This window comes from Oenanthe melanoleuca, chromosome 12, assembly GCF_029582105.1.
Source record: "Oenanthe melanoleuca isolate GR-GAL-2019-014 chromosome 12, OMel1.0, whole genome shotgun sequence".
Taxonomy (NCBI): Eukaryota; Metazoa; Chordata; class Aves; order Passeriformes; family Muscicapidae; genus Oenanthe; species Oenanthe melanoleuca.
This window is the reverse complement of record NC_079346.1, coordinates 11,915,497-11,933,139: the sequence shown is the minus strand read 5'-3', so window position 1 is coordinate 11,933,139 and position 17,643 is coordinate 11,915,497. Positions and strand designations below refer to the sequence as shown.

Below are 17,643 nucleotides of genomic sequence, written 5' to 3'. Positions count from 1 at the left end.
TATACATTTACATACCTACAGTGTATCTACAATAGGGTCCTGATTCAGGTATTATTTCCCCAATATACAATAGCTCAAGGAAGGAAGGTTGTGTTGTTTGTGGTGTACAGGTTTGGATTTTTTTAATCCTTGGCTTGCCCTCACATTCTTTCTCAATATCTGCAGCATTTGAGCAGCAAAAATCTCTAAATCAATCAGCTTCTAACCCAACATTTCTGTCAGAATTGTAATATCCCCCCATCCTCTGCAAGGTCCATGGCAATCAAAAATCCTGTTAGCCAATTTCTACATTTCTATCCAGATTATGAGAAAGCAATTTTGACTGAAATATTGCAAATTTTCAAAAATAACAGTAACAGAGAGAAACCCAATTACCAAATTACTACAAAGAGAGATATTCCTTGCAAAAAGAGAAGATAGAAAGGGGGAGATCTTTAACCCTGATGTTAGGAGATGAGCAGCTTTCACTATGACTTCCTATCCAACTCAATATGATAATGTCACCAAACTCCATGCTGAAAAATGACATCAGAAATACTGTCCAGTATATGCAGAAGCATATAGCACAAATCCAGTTTTGTGTCTGACCACAAAATACCTATGCACAGTTATCTCTGTAAGCACAATTTGCAGGCAAGTGGCTCAGGAATCAGATATTCTTTGCAAAGAAAAGCTACACAGATTTTGTGCTGGTAATCCCCCAATTTTAGGGATCATGGAGAACAATATTAAGCAAGTGGTGTGCTTACCAACAACTTCAGGCTTGTCATTAGGAATTTTTTATAATTTTTTTCTTTCATGTGACCACAAGAATCATTAATGTGATCTCTGAGACAGTGTTGTCTGCCATCCATAATGTCAGGACCACTTTTTCAGAGCTTTTATTAACTGTAGCAGCTGCATTTGTGAGGTGACCAACACTCACAAAGTATCTGAACAGTTCACACTGAAAAAAGAACAAAACAAAATAACGGAGTTGAATGAAACTCAATATCCACCCCCATCCCCCAGTACTCAATAGTGAAAAAAAAAGGGCAAGAATACTAAAAAAATATTTCAAAGAGATAACACTTTGATCACAACTTTTAAGATTTTTATGTGATCATTTAGTTACATATTTTTCAAATTCAATATGAATGAATTCCAATACCTAGGACCACAGTTTCTTCCCTACTGTACTGTATTCAGTTCTTATAGGTTGAGATTATGTCTTGTTTGTGATACTGGCTGGAAGTTTCTAATGGTTCTTTTCAGGAAGCATGCATCTGTTTTCCAAACCTGTTCCTTCCTAAACTTGCTAAAGTTGGCCCCAAAAATGTATCAGGAAATAACGAGGATGAGGAGGATGGGGAAGAAACTTCAAAGACACCTTGTCTTAATTAAATCTCAAAGTGTTACTTCTTCCTGTTGAACTGAGTCACGCAGGGCTTTAGCTGTCACACCTGACAGGGGGAGGGGAGGTGTCAGGTTTGAAGAGGTTTGTATTTCAGCTGCCTCCTGTAATTGGCAGCCTGGAATTAATTAATGAAGTGGAACCAGCACACACTTGAATGCAGCACACAATTAAGCATGGCAAGCAGTATCGAAAAACACTGCTGCTTGCTTTAATACTCTTTTATTGCTACAAAACATGGAGAGGTAAAACAGGAAAGGCAAATGCCAATTAACAAAGACACCACAGTGCCTCTGGCAGTCACTGGTACCATCTGGGTCTCAGTCTGCTGCTAAGCTATTACCTGAACAAGGTACAGTGAGAATAGTTATCTTGCCTAATAATCAATAGCCTTTGCCGTGTCTAGTCTTTTTTTTTTGTCTCAGAATTATTTTAAATATTCTGTCTAAAGCCATACGATTCATGTGGCTGTTCCAAGTAGTCTCAGCTGGAACCTCTCAGTACACTGTATCAGCATTTCAACTACTAATTCAGCTGGAAAGCCAGGGTCAGGAATGTGTCAACTCCATGGATTCATCGACTCATGACAGGAATGTCATTTCTGTAACCTTTCTTCTTGAACAGCTCTTAGTACTCAGCACAAGCCACCTTCCCATAGATGAAGTCAGATATTTAACTTCTGTATTTTAAAGAGCAATCTTTGGAGGGGTATAGAGAAAAAAAAAAAATCCCCAGTTATTTTTGGAGCACTTCCTTCCATTTATTTTTGTTGTTAAGTAATAGCAAATGTTACACACATATTTTTAGTACTAGGTTCTGCTTTAGCTTCCCTGACAAGAGTATTTGCAAAGCAGCAGCTGATTCCTTCACAAATGATGTACCTAAACAAATCAGCAAAAATGACTTTTGTAAATTTACAGCTACATTACATAAATACCTCCCAGAATCTAAGAGTGCCAGTGACTGCTGCTCACAGGGTAACTTGCGTCCATTTGCAGCTTCACAGAGCTGCTGTTGATTCAGTTTTGCTATACATAAGCATCGATTCAAGTAGTTATCAATTCTATGAAGGAGAAAGAAGCCATTGAAGCAGTTTTCAGGTGATGCCATTCCAAACTCACAAGTGCAAGCTTGGCTGGCTTCAACTGTTTCCATATCAGGAAATGACAGTAATGTGAGAACAATAAAGGGTTCCTACATTAGCTGTTGTAATCCCCAAGGATAAGACCTACTTTTTCCATATAGAAGCTTCCATATAGAAGAGCTGTAACAATTTAGCTTTTCTGATGATCCTTTAACAGACAAAAGATTTTAATGTCGACACTAACAATTTGTTACTTCTTCTATTTCCTTTTTCTTTACCCAACGGGAAATTTCAACTCAAATTTTTGGAGTTTCCACTAAGAAGTGGAAAGTGATGCAAGGCAAAATGAAATCAGTCATAGTTTCATTACCAGTGTAGCTGCACCTACATATACCATAGCAACTGTTTTATAAAGGCTGTATCAACTCTCCCACTTGCATATAGGTTTACCTTTTGGAATGACCTCACATATCAGGTTACAAAAAAAAAAAAAACCCTGAATGCATTCAGCTTCTTAAACTAAGGTCACCAAAAGGAAACTAGAAGATGAGAGCTTTACCAATATATCCATCCAACACCTCTATATTTACAACTCTGTGGTCTGTTTAATCTTGAGAATTACTTTTTAAGATGTCCTAATCCATATCTCTCACTTGTAGAGAGTTTTTAGCCTACTTAAATGAATACTACAAAGAGGAAGCTATTTTTAAAGAATAGTAAGAAGTGACAAATGTGAGAAAACACACCCAGCAAGAGTTATGTTGTTGCTTAATAATGGATGAAAAAATATTAGTATGTTGAACTTATGTGTGTTTCCTGCTAATGCAAATAAAAACCACTTAAAAATGACACAGTAAGAATCAGAGTATAGCTCTACCACTGCTGGTAAAAAATTACTTTGGAAACAAGAAATCTCGTTTGTTGGAAGGGAATATTCATTCATATCATGTCATGACATATCCTCAGACATTGGAAAGAAAAAGTCTCCTACCAGGATGCCACAGAGAAAATTATTTTTCCTGAGACAAATTATCTTAACTTCCTGAGGAGTTAGGCAAGAGCTGCCAGCTAGGCACCTAATCCTACCCATGACCCAAGATTCCATTTAGAAAAATCACTGAATTAAAAAAAAACAGGGTAGAAGAATGATGAATGATAATGGCAACAAATATTAGCTGTCTCAGAGCAGACAATGCATTTTGGAGCTTCTGTAAATGACATTTTTAAAGCATGTGTGCAGAATAGTTCAGGTGAGAATTTGATACAGGTGCTGGCTGTATTCTGACAGAGATCAGTACATTTAGCTATGCTCTGAGGGCTCTTATTTTGGGGTTTGGGTTTGTTTTTTTCCTTCTTTCAATATAACAGAAAATCATTGCATTTACTTCATGCAGTAAACTGATTTTAACAAATTTGTACTGAAATACTTCCTGGCACTGCTTTTACTTGGCTTATTCCACAGTTATACATCCTGCAACAAAATATCGTCTCAACCACAGCAGGTTCTGAAATTCTGCAACCAGACCAAGCTCAATTACGTCATAAATGAATATCAGAATAGTAGTTTCCATTTCAGTAACATTTCCATATTCCTTTAGGTTTGATGAATAAATTTTCTTAGTACCACTAAAGAAAAATAAGCTCATCAGCATTTTATAAGAAACAAAACCAAACCAGAGAATAAGTGAGACATGAAGTTCATGAGAAATATGTTCTGTAACCGCAAACAGACTTTTATCTTCAGGCAATGTCAAACTCAGCCTCCACCTCACTTCATTGGCCAATTCCACACAGATATGGGCAGCAAGTTCATTATCATTATCGTGTTAAAAACTTCATGTGAACAGAAAAGAGCACAAAAAGCTGCTTATTCAGACAAGAGGTTCTAGTCTAAAAGCAAAAATGTCTTCAAATATGAAAACACTCAAACTGCTTGGATCCAGAGCACATTTCACGCCGAGTGCAGGAAGCCATTGTGCTATTCTAAGTGATGGCACAAAAGAAAAAAAGCCACAAAAGAAGCACAACTAACACGCTGTAAGCAAGAAACACAAGTATATAAGACAAGAAATCTCCCAGAAATAACACAATGCATACAATAAATAACATAATGTAAACAACGTATTCCAATACAACAATGCTCTGACAACTCTCACCTTTACTGCTCAAAGTTGACTTTTTTGTCTTAATTAAGAAGCAGCTTCAGAGCTTTCATAAAAGAGGTAAGAAACACTTCATCCAACTACTCTGTACTACCTATAAATACTTTCAGAACTTTAATTAGTGGTTAATTAGTAAATATTATAACAAACACTTTTGTAGGCTCTCCAAGAATGCTGCTGCTCTCCTGACAAACCCAGTTCACACAGTTTGCCCCTCAAAGACTCATCCTCTTAACATCCCATCACATATACATCCCTGACCACTTCTGGATCCAACAATAGGTATAAATTAGACAAGAAATATCTGATTTAGAAGATGAAAGATCTGATACAAAGATATCTATAAGCAATAAATAAGACCATATGCCTATTCATATTTGCAACTTGTCTTCGTTAATATTTTCACACAATCTGGGTTCCTACTTCTCAGATGAAATCAATAGTTTCTGGAAGAAATTCCATTAATTTCACATGAAGAAGAAATTTACTGCCAGCTTCTCCCCCTCCAGCTAATGTTTTGCTCAAGTTCTAGAAGTATACAATTAGTTTCATTTACTTTGAAAGATCTTCAGTAACCTTTGCAGAAGAGTAACTGCTATGACAAAAACACAAAAGATCTTGACCAAGCTTATCTATCTAAGCCTCAACTATCCTACCTTGCCACTGCTGTCTCATAATTCAAAGCTACAACAAAGTCAAGGAGATCTCTTGAAAGATGGAGGATTCATTAAAGGCCAAATAACACATAACCAGTTTTACATTTCATTGAAGAACTCACCTCAAACACTGAAAAGCAAAACCACAGATTTAGAACTTTGGCCTTAAGCAGCTGAATTGTAATTCACCACTTGCTCTGGACACTGCAATTACCAGAGTCCCTATACAGCCACCAGCTACACCAGCAGGAAAACATTCTTATGTTGTGTAAAGTTAATTATTTAAATCTTGAATAATCAGTTGTTTATCCACAGAATTGTAAAACTAAACCATCATAAATTGCAAATTTATTTCAGTAATAGGCAGCTGATATGGGATAAATATTCACAACAGCAACATAATGCTTTGTTTTACTTTATCAACTAGATAAGCCACCCAGGCTGTACCTGAGTGACTTAATTGATGCCTCCCCAGGTAAGTGCCCTAAATACATTAATATCAAGTTAATTCTGAACACAAGGATGACAAATTTACACTTCTTTATAAACATGATTCAGTACAGTAAAGTAATTTGGAAGGGAAAAATCTCAAACTAGAAGTTTTAAGAAGAAATACACAAAAATTCATAAAGTATTTTCAATCGACATGCTAAAGAAAAGCCAGATGAGTGGACTGTTGCTATCTTCTGAATTACAATTTTAGAAAATCAAATCAAAAGTCAATTACATTCTCACAGAGAGTTAAAATTGAGTAGAATCATTAAGCACACAGCAACAGATATTTAAATGTATTAAGTTACCTACAGTCAAGTTTGGAAATCTAATGCTTCAGCACCTTTGACAATTATATGCAGATTAATGCATTCATCACTACCTAAGCATCTTTTAAAAAACCTGGCATAAAATTCTAAGTAATGCAAAGGAATATCTCTGGCAGCTAAACTGCCTGCATTCCAGGAAGGAGAGCTTTAAAAAGATTGTGGCTTGGTTTCCAATTCTATCAAATGTTCACTAAAGAAGCCAGATTACTGAGATAGATCAAGTGAATCCCTCCTCCGTGAAGGGATTAAGCTCTTAGAGGCAAGCAAAACTCAAAGGGCCACCTCTATCACAAGTACAAAGCAAATACATACAGCTTAAATAATGTATTTTATGTACAGAAATAGTAGATGAAAGTCTGAACATTTCCCAAGACAAAGTCAAATCCTTTCAGCATTGGTTTCTTTAAGAACAGTGGTAGAAAGTATCAGCTAGATTGTTATAAACATTGCCTTAAGAATTAACAGATCAATTAAAAAATAGACCTTTTAATCCAACTAATGGCTGATTTAGCAGATAAGACAGAAGAGACTATAGAAGAAGTAAATTAAAAGTCCTCTAATAAAGCAGCAGGTTTACATTTTATCCTGCAAATGCAGAATTGTGTGAATGAGCCTTGCAGGCTAAAACCAAATTTTTTAATTTTTTTTTGCCGATTCATTTTTATATTAATCATGTAAATTAAGAAGTTCAAATAAATGTAAATATCATAAGTTACTACTAGAGATGCTTTGTCCTCATCCAGGTGGGACGACTTTTCAAAATACTCTTGGTTCAGCCTGCTGTATGTTAGTGTTAAATCTATGTTAGTGTAAATGTAATGTAAGTTAGTGGGTAAATCTTAACTCCCAAGAGTATTACTCTGCAAGTTTTAGTTCTCTTTTTTCTGCAATTTTGTTCATCAGCAGTAGAGGTGACATGCTAATATTCTATTGACAAGCACATTCATACACTTGTAAAAAATAACATATTATGCTTTTTGTAAAGTACTCTTACAGCACTTAGAAACACTTGTTAAGCTTTTATTTGCTGGGGGCTTTCCCCTTCTGGCTGCTTTCCACACCATAGAAAGGGAACAGGGTGCAGGTGCATAACAGAGCCAGCAGCTGTAAGCAGATACTCTTCAGCTGTCCTGATTACAGATTTACAGTAATAACAGAATGATAGAAATAAATTAATTTTTTTCCCTAAGAGATAAGAGGACCTAAATGCTACCAAATGAACTGAAAAATCAGTGCTATGCAGAGATAATTTTCTAGGATTATTGTGGCATTACCACAGCATTCTAAGATTACCCCAGAGAAAAGTATGAAACTTTTATGACAAATCATGTTACACTTCTCTGTTACAAGATTCACCTGCTTATGTCTCCCTACACTGTTCTGCACTGGAGTGGCCTTGGCTGACAGCCTGCACTGGGATGGACCCTTCCAACTGCAGTCACAGCACTGGCAGTACAGAACACTCCTCCAGGAACTTCTGCACTTTAGTCTCAAAGCAGGTTAGAAAAACATACATTTGTTGCATTTTTCAGGTAAGGATCTGATCAAGAGAGAAGTCCAGTGATCCACTGAAGGGTACACAGAAAACCTAACACTCATGAGGGAATAAAAACAAGCAAAATGACCATGTAACCACAAATATCTGAGTGAAACTGAGTGAAACTTCTTATCTCTTTTTTTTTTTTTTAAACTACTTTCACCAGCTAAAATTAGGAAGTACCTACTAGAAAATTTTTAACAGTAAGCTTATCTTTGTTTCCCTTGTTGCTAAGCTCTTGCTAAAGAAATTATTTGATAAGGATTTTCCTGCTAAGATGCAGCTTGTTATAAAAAACACAAAGCCTAGTATAAGAAGTTTCTCCAAAAGACAGAGGCAGATGTTATCTATTATTTAACGAAAATCACCTCAATATATTAATAAAATTACTTTAACGTCACATTAGCACAATAGCTCTGACCTGCCTAAGGAAAAGGCATTGTCTGAAAGAAATGGTTATGTGTAGGTCCTGGCTGCAGAAAAAAGCACAGTATAGGATTCCCATACCTGTTCAATGGATTTTATACTGCTCTGAATGCTCACATGTGGTGTAAGACAGTGTCTTAAACAGGTTTGTGACTAGGAAACCTTGTTAACAAAGACAGAGAAGCTTTAGGCTGGACTAGAGTAGTTGTGTAGTAGAGGCTTCTAAGAAAAGACCATGCAAAACTATCTGTAATGAGTAATTACATAATTATTTAATTCAACAACCAAGAGATGGATGGGACAATGCCCTCACAAGGCCTGTCCTAATGCTATAATGTACAGAGGCATCCTGGTGCACTTATGTATAAACTTAATTTCCTGTTATGGTTGGTCACTTCCAGAGGCACAGCCAAAATACAGCTGGCATTGCAGAAATTTATGGACTTTAACTATACAGCCAAGCTAATTCAATGAAATCCTGACTTGGCTTGCACTCGAGACTTCAGAAAGCACTGGACTATGTCAAACACTCCCAGTGGATATTATTTGAGGATGAATGGGCCATCCTTTCCCTCTTCCATAGAATAAATATAGGTACACTGCTTCAGTCAGAAGTTTAACATAACTTGAAAAATATCAACTCTTTGGCTCCAGGCCACACAGCTTACATGGTGCCTTAATTTTTCTTAAAAATTATGTCTGCATAGTCCATATAATAAATTCAATATAAAATGCATTTACCAATAATTATGTATAAAACTTAATTTTAGAAAATGTATGGCATTATACAATATTTATCTCTATAGAAGTAATATCAGTTTTTATTTTGACCTCTAAATAAACCGAATTACAGTAATTCATTGCTTTATTCAATTTCATTACGAAAACTCCTCTGCAAATCTTCATCAAACCAATGACCACATGCATTGCTTAACAGATATTCCAACTTCATAGCTGCCAATAACATCCTAATTTCAATACACAAATCTTCCGATTTGCCATGTGGAAAATAAGCAAATGTCAAGCCTGTTTCTGTAACTCAAAAGTAATTTAAACTGAATTCAAACTTCAGTAGCCATTTTCTGTTATGGTAGAATATAATAAATTACACTACTATTACTATACAAAGCAATTTTTTTAAATAGGACAGACTTATGTACACACTTTTGACTGAATCAGAAAGATAAACGTGTTACATGCAAATATCATATGAATTACAATATCTCCATATTTCTGAGAGTAAAGTTCTCTTTCGTGTCATATATTTCTCACTGAGGTCATTTGCTGCTGTTGAGAGCTGAGTCCACAAACTGAGTGGATGTTTCTGATTAAATCTTTCTGATTTGGAGGCAAAAACTTAAGATCTTTTCTTCTCTTTTGTCAGTATAGCCAAGGGAAGAAAAAAATTGGCATCTCACCAAAACACACCTTGTCTAAGCATTGGTATAACCTGTTTCCAGATTTGTATCAGAAATCTTCCACAGTTCCCAAGATGTTATCATAACCTCAGATCTGATCAACAACTGAAGCCCATGGCAAAAGTATAAGGGATACTTTTGCAGTGTCTGAAAACCATCAGATTTGGGGTTTTATCACACCTTTCTTGCTCCACAGTCATACATATTTCAGTTTCAGAACAGTAAGAGAACATGCCTCATCAGGAAAAAAAATTTTGAAGAAAAACCATTTTCTGGGAACCAACAAGGCCCACAGCAAAACCATTTTGTGGCTTTACTTCTCCCTCAGAGACTGCAGAATGCCAAGAATTGTACAAAAAAAATCTCAAAGAAAAGGAAACAGCATATACAATGAATTGATGGTGCTGTATCAAATAATGCCTTGCACATGAATTTAAATAGAAGCAGACAAATAGATACCAGCAAGTCACAGTAAGATACTGTTAGTTTGAGCTCAACCATAAAAAAAGTTAGTTTCAATGATCATACCTCATTTAAGGTATCTATACACCAGGTTTAATTTCTAGAAACAGTGTGAATATGTACAAGAAATACATTTTCTTACTCAGTTCTCAAGTATGTTTCAAGAATGTCTGGTGTGTGTTTCCAAAGGTTTGGCATATTTGTACAGGCACATTTCTACTGAAGATGTCAAAGTTCATCAGGCATTTGCTGTCCACCAAAATAATCCATGAGATTTACTGGAACAATTAGCCAAATTCTGAGAAGTAGTTCACATAAATAAAGAGTAATTGTATAACTACACAGGAACTCTGAGATCATACCACACTGCAGAGGGAGAAAAATGCAGCCTGAACCTTACATGTTTTTCCAATAGAGCATTTGTAGGCCTTATCTAATGAGAAATAGCAAGAGAATAACAAAATAGAACCTTAAGATACAGAACACGACTCCAAAAAATGCCAGCAGCAGACAGTGTAGTCTATGACAATCATATGAGGGATTAATAATGGATTGTGAATAGTCACTGGATAATGAAGTCTGAATCCAGATGAGCACTGACCATCCTGATGCATAGCAATATTCAAAGATCATGAATAATTCAAACATATTGTATACATCTTACTGGGCAAGCTGAAGACCTTTTGTACTAACATGCCACACACCACAGTTTATAGAAATAAAAGACCCAGATACAATATATATTTTAATTATCTTGACTTTGATAAGCTGATGTGGAAGTAATCCTCTCTAAGCTTATAAAGCTAGCTTGCCGTACCTTAGCAATCAAATATAATTGATTTTATAATTAAGTTTAATTAGGTCAAATAATGTTACAGCTATATTGACTACTAAATACATAATAAATGATCACTTTGCACTAAAAGCAATCAAAATTAATGAACTCTGGTCTAGTGTATGCAAATGTAGCTTAAGTCTGGGTACCTTTTTGTTTGTATTTTACACTGGGACGTATTTCATTAACTTGCAAGTAGGCAGATGAGCAGTAAGACATTTCCAGTTCACTCAATAGTAAGGGACTATTTGACAGAGCTTAATTTTCAGTAATGATAACTGTTCTATATAACAAAAATACATAGCTCTTCTGAAATATTACTTTGTTTATGAAACTGTCTTATCTGTCTAATTCATAATGTATTTATTGTATGTTCCTTCTCAATATAATGACAACAGCAACTTCCACGAGTTTACAACAAATCTGCATACAACCAATTGCAGAGGAGAACTGCACAACATTATCCCAATTCTTTTTCTGGATGAATTCTGCTCTAGCACAATTTTATTCTGAGAAGTCCAAGTTTGGTAGTAGGTTTTACCAGCTTTTTGTTCTGGATATCTCCTGAGTTACTTATGATTTTATAGACTTCAGACATATGAGGCACACAGTATCATCACTATTACAAGATTCCAACTATGCAGTTAACCCTGTTACAAAGGCCATTAAAAATGCATTACTGACTGCTCTGTGCAATAATCTTTAGATAACAGTGTTCACCACCACACTCAGTGTGATGTATTAGCTATATTTAATAGCTATGGAATACTGCTAAAGAACCAGCTGCCTGTGCCTGTGTAAAGATCACAACCCTCCAGTGCTGCACCAGGCTCACCAGAAGGTTGCACTGAATGAAGAACCACATTTCAAAGTTGGTTATAAGGAAAGAACAAAAGTCACAGCAGCAACAAGAAGCAAAAGCACAGCCAGACATAATCCAAAAGCTGCTCAGAATTTAACTAAGGAGAGAATGTCTGCAACAGGAGGAATTCAGAGCAGAGTTCATGGGGGTGTTTTAAATACAAAAAAGTACTTTGCCCTCTATGATCTTTCAAGCTCAGTTGACCTGCCCCAGTTCCTAGACCTTAAAGGGATACCAATAAAATCTGAAGTTTACATAAGCCAGGTTAATTACATAATGACTGTAAATCATTATGCATAGCAGATCAAGAAGTTATCACCATTTTAACAGCACAAGCATGAAAACCACTGGCTGATTTAACTGGACAGACTGAAGTCCATGGACTGAGTTAAGCCCTCCCAGTGCAGGCCAACATGAACAAAGCCATGTCAGATATTGCACACATTTCCCTTTAAATAAACTTCCAACTGTGGCCTTGTATGTTCATGCACTCAGCCCTCACAGTCTGCTGGCCACATCTGTCACAAGTTATCACAAGCTATTTGACATTGAGGAGATTTGCAAATCCACTTCTTTAAGCTGGCAATAAAATGCACCAAGTCCAACCAGTCAGTTTAATAATCCAGTTTATCAACTTCTGAAGCATCAACACCAGTCCAGATCACTAAACAAATACAAAGATTATTTCACATGCTTAGGTTACCAGTCCTTGTCCTGAGTCAGCAAAGCTCCAAGCAGTGTTTCCTGTGAAAGGAAATTCTGTCAGTATGACTTAGTCCCTTGGAAAAGACAGGTATGTCTGGCAATGGTCAGTGATAGAAAAAAAATTACATCTATTTTTGTAAAAGGATTGTAGACACGATGATGTAATTGGCAGAAGACCCATATGGATGCTGCTTTCCAAGGTATGAAGCAATCCAGTCATTAAATAGTTAATAGCCTCTTTCTTGGCCACCCTCTCCTGGACAAAGGTGGCCACCAGATACATTTACACAAACTGGACAATAAAGATCTTTCCACTGGCAAGCACAAAAACGAGGCACAGCCCTGAGGTGATGCCTGTGAAACCAGTGCAGAGTGAATACGCCACAAGATTTTTACATCAGCAGCTCAGGGAGCTGGAGAACTGACCAGACCAGGAGTCACTCATCTCATGCACACCAAACAGCATGCTGCACAAGAGAGTCTAATACACTGATTTGTTAAATACATACAATATTCAATAAAAAATAACCATTTTTACTTCACAGCTTAAGAGACTTACTAGTAAAAATGTAGTGATCTATCATTATCCCTGTGAAAATCTAAAATTGTAATAGGGAACACATGCATTCAAATTTTCATATCCTTAGGCCTGGAAAATAAATGCATTAATTGAAGATATAAACAATTTGGCACATCTTTTCAAGGGCATGAGAGAGTTGCTAGAGAAAGGAACCTGAACATTTAATTATTTACATAATGCTATAATCCAAAGACTCCAATTAAACATAGAGCCCTCATTAATTTCAAAATTGCCATTGCTTGGAAGAAACTGAGGTACTGCATTGGGCTAATCAGGGTCTCCTGAGAATGGCCATGACAGGCTAAGGATGGATCTCAGGCCAGCACCATTTCCCCAGCAATAGTGAAAAAAATATCTATCCAGGGAAGTGTGTGCAAGCAGAGTAAACAGCTAGTGACAGACAGATAGTTTGCTCTCCCAGACTCAGAAATATGCAACTCCAAGAGCTTCCTCAGATGGATGGCTTCACTCAGTCTAATAGCTCTTGACAGTTTTTAATTCCATTAATTTACCCTATTTGTTTTTTGAACTCCTGCAAAACCTCTGGTATCCACAACACCCTGTGCCAGAATTATGCCACTGTGTGGTAGGTGAAATGGCATCATTTTTGCTTTGGTAGGAACCCATAAGCAGCTTTATTTCGTGTCCTTAGTCCCAAGAGAAGGAATAACCTTACACGGACCACTTCTCACAGAACTGATCACATGCCAATCTGTTCCCAGGATATTTGATCACAGTTTATGTAAGTTCCAGTATGTTTGACTGTTTTTTTAATCAGAAGCTGTTCCAAACTTTTAATTATTCTAGGCACTTCACCTCATCCCTTTCTTCAGCTCCTTCTCCATTTCTGGGAATAAGTTACTCTGTATGTGAGGAGCAGAGAACAAGAGAGAAAGGAAAAGTGACCTTGCATAACAGCACCACAGCTGGTTTCTGTGAGGTATGAACTGATTATTTTTGACATTTTCCATCTTTTTGAAATCTGCCATCACAAACATGAGAACAAAAGGACCAACTCTGCCTTGTAACAGAAATCTTGAATTACCTATAACGTCAGCTATGGTTCTCTAAAATCAAAACCCAAAACATAAAAAGACATATCTCTACTCAATAGAAATAGCATTTAAGCACACACAGAGAACAAAATGCCTCTACAGGTAAGTATTCAGCCATGGACTGCTGGATTCCAGCCAACCCTTTTGTGCTACAACATTCCACAGTGCAATTAGAAGACCCTCCAATATTTTCTAATCACACAAGACACTCGGTATTCAGTCCAGTTGCATCCTCAGCACTGTCTTAATCATTAATCATAAGGAAAATATGACATGAAAGGAAAAATAAAAGTTTATTTACTGTGTCCAGGAGCTCACAAAGGTGACAGTCCTCCTTTACTTGGGGGGATGATAACCTAATGGGCAGGAACACAACTCATGAGAAAATGTGAACTCTTCCTGCCCAACTTGTTTTAATGTCAACAGCACCAACTTTTGATGGGCACTCTTGAACCATCACCTGAAGTTAAAAAACCTGAGGGTGTTGTTCTGAATTCACATGCCAGGTTCATTTCCTTAACCAAAGGCACCTACCCTCTCTCCAAGTCAGTCACCACGACAGTTTAAGTCTCCTGTCACAGCCAGAGGCAAACTGGCTTTAACAGTAAGTCCTGTCAGTGGTGAGGGCACAGAATGTACCACATGCTGAACAGGAACCTGTAGTATTGCAATGTAGAAGAGTTCAGGGCAGAGAAAGTTTCGAAGACACAAGAGACAATATAGTCTGTACAGCATAAATCAATCAGCACTTCCTGGTAACAAAAAAAATGGTGTGACAGGCTTGAAGTTATCTCAAGCAAAAACAGATAAACCAACCAGTGTTTATATAAATTATATATTTAAATAAACTGATCATTCTTCAAGATACAATGCAGATCCTTTATATCCTCATGGGATATTCCTCACCCTGTGGACCTGAGTGATTCTGAAGCACTGTAAGGAAAGATTCAAGCTTCTTCACCCATTCATTTCTCACCTCTGTTTTCCACTACAGAGTCCAGCATGCATTTAATTTAAATAGTTCTGCATTGATGACAGTGGGAAATATTTTCTTAACAGACCTTCCCAAATTTTATTGACAAGATCCCTCTAAAGTAGGGATTTACAAATCTTTTAATGAAAATTCAAATTCAATAGTTTTATTAGTTGTTGTCTTATAGATCAACATTTAATGAATTACTTTCTCTCTTCTGCAATTCATGTTTGTCTTGCCAATAAAAATGGTTACACAGAAAAGCAGCACCAAGAAAATAATATTTTATAAATTTTAAGTGGTATTTAATAACTGCAAATGAAGGACGTTGCTATTATTATTGCTGTATCTATTGCTCATCAGTAAACCACAAACCTCACTTTGCTCAGAGCACTGCCTGCATTTCCGTGGGGCAAACTCAGAGCTAAGATCACATTAGATCATCCTGCAATTCTTCTGTTAGCAGAAACTGTCGCCTTCAAGCAGTATTTAAATCTTTAGCTGTTAGCCAAAGGAGAAGATATATTCATCCAGGTATTTCTACAGCAGTATAACAGATTCTACACAAGAGAATTTTACCTGATTGTCTTAATCATAGAAGAATAAAATACACACTTTTTCCAGAAACATAAAAATAGTTAAACCCAGCATTTTCCATCCAGATGAGAGTTAAGCATCAAAAAACAATAATTTGTCCAAAATAATAATAAATAGTTAACAATTTCCAATTTTCCCTGAAGAACAATTCCTTTAAAACTTCTTTAAAGGAATAACAATTCCTTTGAAGTTGGGCCCAATGTAAGGTCTGATGGGATGAACTAACATTAAAGTATTAGCTCACAGATAAGGTCAGGCTACTGTGGGTTTATGATTTCCAGAATAGTGTTGGATTCTACCCAGCTCACTTGAAGGGCCTGCAAGAGCTTGTGTTTGTCTGCAGCCATCCAGGCAGGTGAGCCCTTAAATGTAATTAATCCTTCAAAGGACAGGCATACCTCAAACCAAAATTAACATCTGATCATTGAAGAAATCACAGCAATAGGTTTGACACTTGTTAATAAATAAAACTGTTGTAAGAAGTTTCTGTCTGTACTACTTTTCTGTAGAGGTCTACAAAAAAGGAAAACTGGTTCAAAGCTGGCTGTAAATAGAACACTGCAAATATTGATGAAAACAGGATATTGATGAAATATTGATGAACAGGAGGAATGGCAAATTTTCCTACCTCTATTTTACTTCCATGGATTTGAAACTATAATTTCAAGTGTACCTTTGTGTCACAAGTTTACAGAAAAAACAACACACAGTGCAGTTTACTGCATAATTACCCTCATGAATACTTTGATTTAACATCCACCATAATCAACAGAAAGAGTTTGGTTCTTACAGCTTGCATTAACCACCACTGACAACTGAAATGGAATTTCTCATACACCCCTTCAATAGTATAAAAAGGTCTGTATTTAAATCCTGCATTCACAAAGTCCTCTTATCATGTTAATTATTTACTAAAGAGATTCAATGCTTTACTGTCATTATGACTTCATTTTTCTTTTAAAGGCTTAATACAGAAATGAGAGCAGTAATATAACACACATTTTTTCATAACAAGCAGAACAAGCTATTCATGTTATGTATGAAAACAACACAGCTGAGAAGATGGATCAGCTTATTTCAGAATAGTCCTAACAGCCATATTTTAGTTTAAGGGAGTAGAGAAGGAGGGCAAAAAAGAAAATTAAATTACTCACACTTGTATCCAGGCTGCAGATACTGATTGTATCTTCATCTTGAGTACTCTTTTTCCGTTTTTTCTACAAAGCAAAATGAAAAGAAAGCTCAGTTTTATGAACAGTCCCAACTGCCATTGGCTTGATCCTGAAACAAGTATACCTCATGATGTCATACATATAAATATATGTGTATATATATTTAATTTACTTTCATCATCATTATAATTACCCTGTATGTGAATATAAACTCTTTTCACAAGTTGAAAAGCTACCTATTGGCACATAGCAGATTAAATTCTGTTCCTTTTCTGCTCAGATAGGTTCACTTCAATTAAGAAACTTAGTTCCAACTAAAAGCAGAAGTAATTATTCCATGTTGGAAACTATACTTCAGCATTTGATATAAACTTTTGTGACTAACAAGATTGTCAGGAAGAGAAACTCATATTTTGTATTGAAAGCCTATACTTAAGATTTTTCCAATGCTACCTTTAGCAATCAAGTCCTATCCCCAGACAGTCAATATAAAATGTGAGAATAAAAGGTGAAAGATACTGCAGGAATTACATTAGTGTATGTTAGGGTTTCACTCTCCATGTCAGTGATTGCATTCTGCCCCACATTCAGGTTTGGGGTTTGCAAATGGCAAGCTCTCTCTCGTGTTGTTTCACAGGTTCACCACAAGATTAACCTTCATGCACTTCAAATAAGTATGAAATGTCATTTAACAGAGCTCTGCATTTTCTACCAGGCCAGGAAGATTCAGGAAACAAGAGAAGTCACAGGATGCATGATTCTTATTTATCCAGCTGTGTTGTCTTCTACCATCTGCCAGAGATAAGCAGTCACACATAATTATAGCTGGGATTTAGTTTCCAGTCTACTGAAGTCAAAGATGAGCAATTTAGAGACCAAAAACCCCAGACAGATGCCATACAGAG

The 17,643-nt window shown here is 36.3% G+C and overlaps 1 protein-coding gene across 3 annotated transcripts in view; it reads right to left on the bottom strand.

The window, feature by feature from the left end:
• The window catches only part of ARHGEF3 (Rho guanine nucleotide exchange factor 3), a 103,236-nt gene that overhangs the window by 34,885 nt on the left and 50,708 nt on the right, over positions 1-17,643 (bottom strand). For all 3 annotated transcript variants that reach the window (XM_056501672.1, XM_056501673.1, XM_056501675.1), the window contains one exon: positions 16,721-16,783. In XM_056501672.1, coding sequence (XP_056357647.1) covers positions 16,721-16,783 — 63 coding nt within the window. The remainder of the gene's footprint in view (positions 1-16,720; positions 16,784-17,643) is intronic.